Below are 10,234 nucleotides of genomic sequence, written 5' to 3' on the forward strand. Positions count from 1 at the left end.
GGGGATGCAGACATTTTGTCAACACCACAGCCAAGGAATGGAATATGCTTCTGCCCCACATCAGATCCATTTATAACCTACTAAATTTCATAAAAGCCTTAAAAATGTGGCACTCCGTAAGTAATTGCCATCAGGTTTCCTTGGTTTCCTCTTCCATGGTGCCAGCCCCTTGACACCATCGGGTAATTGTTTGCGCTTTATAAATTCAGGTAACGTCCCACAACATAATGGGCATTTTATAGGGCACATGATTGATCATGACATGTTGGAAAAGGAATTTTGAGGATTAGTTCTCTACAGAATTTATGATGATTGATGTGTTACCATAGATCGTCTGCTTGAGTTGACCTGTAAATATTGAGTGTAGGATTGCCCTCCCTCCAGGAGTCTGGTATTTGCTCATTTTCCAAGACGCGATTATACATCAACACCAATTTTGACGACCAGAATGTAGGGTTTGTTTTAAAAGAACTTGAGGAGGCCCATTGGATCCTGGAGCTCCCTCTGCACAGCTTTTTAGTCTTATTTTTGTCAATTGTCTTTCTTTAGAAGCCATCAAGACGTTGTTATTCTGATGTGCGCAGAAAATACTTCTTGTCGTTGACCTCGCTCCTAAAGAAGGACTAACTTTTCTGGAGAATGACACCGTTTGTCTTCTCTGCCAGCAAGAACATTGGTATCGTGCTACTCTGGAATGTACTGCGAGCGGAGGTAAGTTACCCCTGTAAAGATGTCAGAGTTGTTTGCAGAGAAACTTCCTCTTTCTATAGGGTTGATAGTTTTCCAAACTTCCTTCAAACATTTACTGTGGCTTGCGTATACAGCTCAAGCTGAATTGATCATAGCATTCCTTTTTTTTTACTGCCCAAACCTCTTTTTTGTTTTTTTGTCTCATCTTCTTGCGTTTCACCACTTGTGGTAGATGACATGGATTTTTCTTTATCACTCGTAATTCTCAGTTGATCTTTTTTTTCTCTATTTGAGGACCTGAGTGATTCATTGAATTTCATTGTTTGTCGAACAAGTAAATGGTGCTGTGTTGGAAGTGGTGTTAGGATACAGCTGAAGAGGTTTCTTGTTGAATTTCTCCCAATCTTGTATACGATTACCAGCAGAGGAGTGTGCACTGCACCTGGATATCCTTTATCAGCAGACCATTCTATCTCTTACACAACTGCTGTGTGTGAAGGAGGAATTAGATTCTTTGCTTGAGGACGGAGAAGAGTCCTAGTGGATACCAGTCACCTTGAGAAAGTGGTCAATATCCGAGCAGCAATCAATTTTGAAAAATGAAATGTGTTTACACAAGGAAAGAATACTCACATGTAGTAAATTATGGAATTACTCGTAATGGAGATGCCTCTGTCTCTATCGCGGTCTGTCTCGGTCTCTATCTGTCTCTGCCTCTATCTGTCCATGTCTCTGCCTCTATCTGTCTGCCCACCTCTATCTGTCTCTGCCTCTATCTGTCTCTTCCTCTATCTGTCAGTCTGTCCCTGTCTATCTCTGTCTCTATCTCCATCTGTCTGTCTGTTTCTAGCTCTGTGCCTCGGGCAGTGCACACGTACTGCGTCTAAATGTCACTGTCAGCAGCCCAAAGACAGCTCCCCCCCACATCCCCCCTCTCCCTGTACAATGTAAAAGCAAACTCGTTTTCGCTCTGAATTTGCTGCTTCGTGGGGTGTGTGTCCCACCACTGGGCCTGGGGTCACATCTGTCGCTGGCTTTAATTCTGACTCTCACCCCCGAGCTGTCAGATCAAAGCCCCCCTTTGGCGCCAGTCACCCGTCCGTGTAGGTATGCATGCATCAATTACATATAGCGCCAACCTGGCGGCGAGCATTTGTGCGCTGTGCTGCGAGAGCGGAGACCAGGCCTGAGCTCCCTGGCCTTGGCTCAACCCTCTGACTACAGACCGGCGGGAAACATCACATCACAGGCACACACACAGCCACACCCGAGTACTTCACAGGTCTTTAAAAGACCATTTACTTGTTAATAAGGCTTTGTTGTATTTCACCTCTTCTTAGAGCCCCTGCAGCTCCACTCTGACTATTGCTGGAATCGCCCGGCCCCCAAAGAGCAGAGTCTGTGTTTGCTGGCACTCTTTAAAACAAACATTTGCAATGTAATAGGTCTCGCAATTGCGAGATTTTAACCTATTGGCATTCTAAATGACAATGCCTTTTGTTTATGTGTTTAAAACACACCTAAAAGGCCATTTCATTTACAATTCCAATAGGTCAAAGTTTCTAAAATGCAAGACCTGTTGCATTGCAAATTGCAGGATGGTGGGGCCGAGCAACGAGGCTGGCCAGAGTGTTGTAAAAGTAATATGGTGGGGGGGGGGGTCAGCGTTCAGCTGGATGGAAAGCAATATACAGGGCAGTGGGGGAGGAGAAGGTACGGACAACGGAAAGAGAGTGTGGGTCGGAGGAAGTAACAAGGAGGACAGGGTGGAGGGCAGCAGCAAAGAGCTGGAGAGCGATGTAGAGGCAGATGGAGAAGCAAGTTTTCCTCAAAGCGGGTTCATTAAAACCCAGTGTCACTAAAAAAAAATGTAAAAAGAGATAACATGGTTTCAGTATTGTGGGGTATGTTGTTAACTCTGTGTGTTTTAAATGCCATCGTTTGTTTTATGATTATATACTAAAGGCTGTCATGAAAAATTACACAAGGGTTGCTTTATAAGTAAACAGTAGTTTGAGATCCCCTAGTTTGAATCCGTGTTTGACATTCCGGTTGACCAGTTGCGTTTTAGATGGTATCTTAATCTACTGAATTTAGTTTCGTTCTGTGCCGTTTTAGTGGCCATTTCAATTGGAAACATGCTGTCTTCATGTGACAGCACACTACCACCCCATGCTTTAGTAATATATTTGTGACAATGTGCTCCAAAATGCACCACCAGCTACACACCACACCCTTACCACTCCCCTGCTGAATGGGTCTGGCTCATTTGCTACACTTGTTCTTTGTGTGAAGCTTGGCTTTTTCACAATCCCTATGACTTTAGTGATGAAACATTGATGGGAGCACCCCCACTCTGGATACTGTTCCAGCACCACTGAAGGGAAGTACTGTGGGAGTAAGGGCAGGCGGTGAACTCCGCTCCGCCAGCAAAGTTTGCAGAGTTTTAGTAACTCCGCACTCTGTTTGGAGTGCAACGTTTTCCCAAACTCCACCTACGCAGTGGAGCGGAGTTCACCGGTGCAGTAGTGGTAGACTTACCTTCATCCCAGATCAGTGTCCCCTGTCCTGCTCCTGCTGCTGGGCCTGGCACCACTTCCGCTGCTCCGGGAGAATTACAGTTCTTCCTGCAATCCTCCCGGAACAGTGTAATTCTCCCGGAGCAGCGGAAGTGGACAAGGCCCAGCAGCAGGTGCAGGACAGAGGACACCGATCTGGGAGGAGGGTAAGTTTTCTTTAGTTCCTTACTTAGACTATGCGGGAGGGGGGGGGGGTGAGGGGCTGGGGCTTTACCTGGACGGGGAGGGGGGGGGGTAACTCCGCCAGGTCACGGAACTCCACAGAATTTCTCTGAGTTTTCTAGTATCTCTGTGAAACTCCGCGGAGTTCCACTTTGCAAGCTCCACCCAACCTTATGTGAGAGGCGGATCTACACCTTCCCCAGACGTATTGTATACACACGGTGTGCTCCTCTGCAGCCTCTGGAATGGGGAGCACTGAGTATCCTTCCCCAGCCTCTGGCTCAGACTAGAAGCACACACTCCTTATACTCTTGTGCTCCAGTGGGGAGCGCTGCGTATCCTTCCCCAGCCTCTGGCTCAGACTAGAAGCACACACTCCTTATACTCTTGTGCTCCAGTGGGGAGCACAGTTAGGGTTGACACCTTTCTCAGAGAAAAATACCGGCCATTTGTTCACGTTGTAATATTCTGCAAAGGCCCACACACACCTTGATAGAAAATAGTCTGTGTTCAGGGCCTTTCTGTCTTTGTTTACTTTTATCATCAGTCAGGGATCATTACAGCAGCTGTGTGACATTTTAAAAGCGCTGTCGTCTCATATTTACTGGTTAAAGTGTGTACTGAGACGGGGTAAAACAAAAACACACACAGTAGTTATTTTCTCAAGTTCTGTACCGGCTGGGATAATAAACTATTGGTCATGCCAGTTGGCAACCAGAAGCACAGTATGAGGCTGGACTACCCCATCTCTAGAACTAATGTATACTCACCTTGTGCTGCTGGGCAGCTTCTCGAATGGAGAGTAGCACGTAGCTTGTCCCGGCCTCTGACCAGGCGCACAACACCCATAGGGCTCAAAGGGCTTCAGCCACCCCCACCCCTCTTCGTGGGTGTCAGCCCGGGCTGAGACAGCTTCACGGGCACACACAGACAGTTTTTAGATCTCGGCCTGGCGAAAGCAGCGCATGTGCTGCTCTGCCATGCAGAGGCCTTTTGGAATCGATACGATTCCAGCGTGCACGCAGGGAGACAAACGAGACAGAAGATGCGCATGCGGGGATTGGATGCTTTACTGGCGGTGTGATACACTGGGGACTTTTTTTTTTTTTCGCCGCCAGTAAAGGCAGTCCCCGCGTGCACATCTTCTGTCCGTCCCATGACAGGCCGCGCTTGTTCTAAAATGTTATGCATAAATCACCTCATTGGCGTGCACGTATAATAATGTACCGTTGCATTTGCTAGAGATGGTGCATCGTAAGTGCTCTTGCAAGATCGTGAATAGCCACTTAAGTGGGATATCCGTGCTCTGGTTGGTAGATGTGTTTGTGAAGATTTGTCTGATGCAGGTTTCCGATGTATAAAGACCGGGTACGCACGAGTAATCCACAGTGTACTAAAAGGCTCGTGCGAGTTTCCTCGGATATCCGTGTAGGCGCGAGCCTTGCACAATCGCAGCGTGTCCGGCAGCATTGAGTACTTTCATGCAAAAGACACTTTGTAAATTCCAGTTCATTGTTACTTCCCGAGTGTACGCGGTGCACTACAGGCATGACCCTTTTTGACAAGTGTGGAATGGCAACCTATTCAACTCCTGCCACCCTCAAGGCTACAGCGGTGTTTGCAGTTAAATACCTCACACTTCCTACCTGTCAAAGTGAAAATCCATTTAAAGCTACTGTAATTTTGTTGTTTAACAAATGCAACCGTTTTCCTCGGGTGACTAAACGCAGCAACAATAGTACTGTATCCTCTACTACTGTTAATGTTTTTCGACGAGCACACATTAGTACGTGGATTTCCGCAGATGTGGCCACGAGCTCAGCACGCATAGTTTAAGGAATAACGGAACATGTCCATTATAAAACAAGCGCAACCAAGGTTGTGCCCAAGGGGTCTTACAGAACAAGAAAGCTCCTCCTGGCCTGGTGCCTGCTCACCCTTGAAGGTGCAGGAAGCAGAGATCCGTTGTTTTTCATGCAGGTTTACAAAAGCAGCCTTTAACTTATACAACTTTCCCCTCAAATACCATAAGGCATTCTAAAGGCAATGACGTTGCAATTGACAAGGTTGGCTTGAGCCACAGGATTTTTAGTTGGTGGTGTGTGCATTATTAAATTAAAAACCAGCACTGACAATGCCAATAAATGTGACGCTTGCATTCGAGTCCTGACAAAAGCAACTCAAAAATGCCGCTGCAGTGCAAAACCCCCCAAAATATTATTTTGTTTGTACAATGCAAGGAAAAAATATGAAATAAGTGTGTGATGACAGAGTGTACTTTTCAAATGTCATGAATTCCAGTGGCCTTAGAAGGATACACCCAAAAAACTAATAGAAAGCAGCTAAAACTAAACTATTCTGAGATGGATTAAAGATGCAAATAACAAAGCGGAAGCCAAAGAGCTAAGGGTTCCAAAGCCAGAGTCATCAATGGCTGAAGGACCCTGAATAAGGGACAATAAAGTATGAGTGGAATGTATATGTGTTCGCCATCAATGGTTCAAGCACCAGAGGAGCAAAATCGGACAAAATCCCAAGTATGAGTCTCCCTGGTTTGGGTCTTACTCTCTAGCATGGTTTTCCTCCCACAGAGGGGCTGCGTTTCATCCCAAATGCTAGCTAGCGCTGAAAAAGGGGTGCGCGGTTTCCTCCTGAGGTAACTTTAAAACTGTACGGATACTGGTAACTTTTTTTAACTTGAAACAATTTAAAAGCTGCCCAAAATTCCAGATTTTGATGCTAACCAGCGGGCATATAACTTCACAAACTAGAGACATAACCACAGTGTTCACAAGAATCAAAGGAAGTTAACAAAAGGAAAAAAACAAAAAAAACTTTGCAAACTCAAATGCATTTCCCCATTTACAACTCAACTCCCATGTGCATGTTTAGTTTTGTGACTGATATGAGCCCTTGAGACATATGTCAGCCATTCGGCTTTCTAGAAAAGGAGCTCAGAATCCAGAACATGGACGGCTAGGAGATACTTATAGTGATGCCTTGAACATGGACGGCTAGGAGATACTTATAGTGATGCCTTGAACATAGACGGCTAGGAGATACTTATAGTGATGCCTTGAACGTGGACGGCTAGGAGATACTTATAGTGATGCCTTGAACATGGACGGCTAGGAGATACTTGTAGTGATGCCTTGAACATGGACGGCCAGGAGATACTTATAGTGATGCCTTGAACATGGACGGTCAGGAGATACTTATAGTGATGCCTTGAACATGGCCGGCTAGGAGGTACTTATAGTGATGCCTTGAACATGGACGGCTAGGAGATACTTATAGTGATGCCTTGAACATGGACGGCTAGGAGATACTTATAGTGATGCCTTGAACATGGACGGCTAGGAGATACTTACAGTGATGCCTTGAACATGGACGGCTAGGAGATACTTATAGTGATGCCTTGAACATGGACGGCTAGGAGATACTTACAGTGATGCCTTGAACATGGACGGCTAGGAGATACTTATAGTGATGCCTTGAACATGGACGGCTAGGAGATACTTACAGTGATGCCTTGAACATGGACGGCTAGGAGATACTTATAGTGATGCCTTGAACATGGACGGCTAGGAGATACTTACAGTGATGCCTTGAACATGGACGGCTAGGAGATACTTATAGTGATGCCTTGAACATGGACGGCTAGGAGATACTTACAGTGATGCCTTGAACATGGACGGCTAGGAGATACTTATAGTGATGCGTTGAACATGGACGGCTAGGAGATACTTATAGTGATGCCTTGAACATAGACGGCTAGGAGATACTTATAGTGATGCCTTGAACATGGACGGCTAGGAGATACTTATAGTGATACCTTGAACACAGACGGCTAGGAGATACTTATAGTGATGCCTTGAACATAGACGGCTAGGAGATACTTATAGTGATGCCTTGAACATGGACGGCTAGGAGATACTTATAGTGATGCCTTGAACATGGACGGCTAGGAGATACTTATAGTGATGCCTTGAACATGGACGGCTAGGAGATACTTATAGTGATGCCTTGAACATGGACGGCTAGGAGATACTTATAGTGATGCCTTGAACATAGACGGCTAGGAGATACTTATAGTGATGCCTTGAACATGGACGGCTAGGAGATACTTATAGTGATGCCTTGAACATGGACGGCTAGGAGATACTTATAGTGATGCCTTGAACATGGACGGCTAGGAGGTACTTATAGTGATGCCTTGAACATGGACGGCTAGGAGATACTTATAGTGATGCCTTGAACATGGACGGCTAGGAGATACTTATAGTGATGCCTTGAACATAGACGGCTAGGAGATACTTATAGTGATGCCTTGAACATGGACGGCTAGGAGATACTTATAGTGATACCTTGAACACAGACGGCTAGGAGATACTTCTAGTGATGCCTTGAACATGGACGGCTAGGAGATACTTCTAGTGATGCCTTGATTTAAGAATCTCAACAATCTGGGAAGAGACGGACCAGACTCTAGGACTGTATGCCACCCCCCAGCAGTCACAGGATCCCACCTCAAAAGAACAGGGAGGCTGCTGTCCGTCCAGTGGCAGCCACCATTCTACAGCCCTTTCCCCCATAAGGCCGCTGCAAAGAAAGGAGCGATCTTTGTCCAGGACTCTGGAGTTGTATCAAAGATGGGACTTCACCGGTTTCCCTGTTGTCAGACTCCAGCTCAGCCTGGCAAGGTATGGGGCTCGTGTGGCGACACTGGCACGCAGACGCAAGGCTGGCAGGGGTCCATGTGTACATCATGTTGAGCCAAATCTAGGGGGGTGTAGGGGGCCTGGCAAGGTATGGGGCTCATGTGGCGACACTGGCACGCAGACACAAGGCTGGTCGGGGTCCATGTGTACATCATGTTGAGTCAAATCTAGGGGGGTGTAGGGGGCCTTACAAGGTATGGAGCTCGTGTGGTGACACTGGCACGCAGAAGCAAGGCTGGCAGGGGTCCATGTGTACATCGTGTTGAGTCAAATCTAGGGGGTGTAGGGGGCCTGGCAAGATATGGAGCTCGTGTGGCGACACTCTGGCACTCAGACGCAAGGCTGGTAGGGGTCCATGTGTACATCATGTTGAGTCAAATCTAGGGGGGTGTCCGGGACCTGGCAAGGTATGGAGCTCATGTGGCGACACTGGCACGCAGACGCAAGGCTGGCAGGGGTCCATGTGTACATCATGTTGAGTCAAATCTAGGGGGGTGTAGGGGTTCTAGGAGTTCTGGGGGGTTAGACAGAGGTGTTTGCCATATTATTAAAAAGTTACAAGGTGGTGCTGGAGTGTTTCCCTGCAGACGTCACTGCTGCAGGGTCTCCTCGCCTGTACATTATTGTGGCAGCAGTCATTATGCGCAGTATCTGGCGTGTGGTCACTTTAAGGCACAGGGCAATCCTTTGCCATCCTCTGGACTTCTTGGAGTGGACGAGAAAGTCAGGTGAAAAAATACACATGAGAAATAAAGGCAAGCCAAGATTAAGCAAGCAGGTTTGCACCTCCAAATGTTGCCTGGGAACAGCAGAGTTTCTGCTCCAGGACAGGAAACAACGCGTGCACATTCCTACACTGTAGCCTTCTCAAACAAACATTGAAAATGCAATAGGTCTCGCCTTTGATTAAGAAAGCCATTTGCTTTGCTAATGGTATTGTATAGCAAAGCAAATGGCTTTAACTTAATCAAAGGCGAGACCTATTGCATTTTTAATGCTTGTTGAGCTGGCAGCCGCACCCGAGTACTTCACAGATCTTTAAACGACCATTCACTTGATAACGAGGGTTAGTTGTTTTTTCACCCCTTCTTAGAGCCCCTGCATCTCCACTCTGCCTATTGCTGGAAGAATTAGCCCCCCCTGTCCCCTGAAATTTGGCTCTAGTTGAGCCTCTGTCCCACCTCTAAAGCACACATACTTCGTACTCTTTGGCTGCCTCTTGGAGTGCCATGTGTACTGGGTCCACCCCTGCCCCAGCTCTGTAGCACACATACCTTGTACTCCTGGGCAGCTTCACGAATGGGGAGCACCGTGTGGGGCTTGTGATCACGTGACATGCTGCAGACCACACAGATGGGCTCCTGGTCATCTTCACAGAACAGTTTCAGTTTCTCCTCGTGTTCTCGGCACAGATTCGCCTCCTGGGGGGTCGCACTCGGTACCTGAAGCTGTTTCAGGATTTCTACCATGTTCGCCAGGTGCCTGTTGGGCCGGAGGGATTTACTTTGAGACGTTTCCCTGCACTGGGGACAGGGGAAGTCTGTCTGCAGCCCCTCCCAGCACCGAGTGATACAGGACAGACAGAAGGTGTGTCCACACTCCACGGACACGGGGTCTGTGAAATATTCCAGACAGATGGAGCAGGTGGCCTCCTCCTTCAGGCTCTGGACAGGAGCCGCTGCAGCCATGTTCCACTTCCTGCCCGAGAGGACGAAGTGAAGTTAAGTTTCGTTTCTCTCAGTTTTTGAAGTGGGAGTGTCTGTCTCTCTTTCCTTACACGCCCTCCCTCTGCACAGAACAGCTGGGGGTGTCTGCAGCAGAAAGGGGAGTGTCTGTCTCTCCTTCCTTACACGCCCCCCTCTGTACAGAACAGCTGGGGGTGTCTGCAGCAGAAAAGGGAGAGTCAGTGGATAAACTGGGTCGTGTGCAGCAGAGTTGAACTGTCTGCCTTTAACCCAGGAGAGCAAGGAGCGTCTGCAGCGGAGCTGAGATTATCAATGTATGACCTGGGATTGTTTGTATCTCAGCTGGGACTGTCAACAGTTTACCTGGGAACATAAGAAGCTGCACTGGGGGTGCCTG

The 10,234-nt window shown here is 47.4% G+C and overlaps 1 protein-coding gene across 1 annotated transcript in view; it reads right to left on the bottom strand.

The window, feature by feature from the left end:
- LOC146869390 (E3 ubiquitin-protein ligase TRIM39-like) overlaps positions 1-9,914 on the bottom strand; it is a 133,692-nt gene extending 123,778 nt beyond the window's left edge. Inside the window, exon 1 of the mRNA XM_085599708.1 lies at positions 9,427-9,914. Coding sequence (XP_085455834.1) covers positions 9,427-9,840 — 414 coding nt within the window. The 5' untranslated portion in view covers positions 9,841-9,914. The remainder of the gene's footprint in view (positions 1-9,426) is intronic.
- Positions 9,915-10,234: the final 320 nt, after the last annotated feature.

This window comes from Triturus cristatus, chromosome 1_1 (assembly GCF_964204655.1).
Source record: "Triturus cristatus chromosome 1_1, aTriCri1.1, whole genome shotgun sequence".
NCBI classification, from domain to species: Eukaryota; Metazoa; Chordata; class Amphibia; order Caudata; family Salamandridae; genus Triturus; species Triturus cristatus.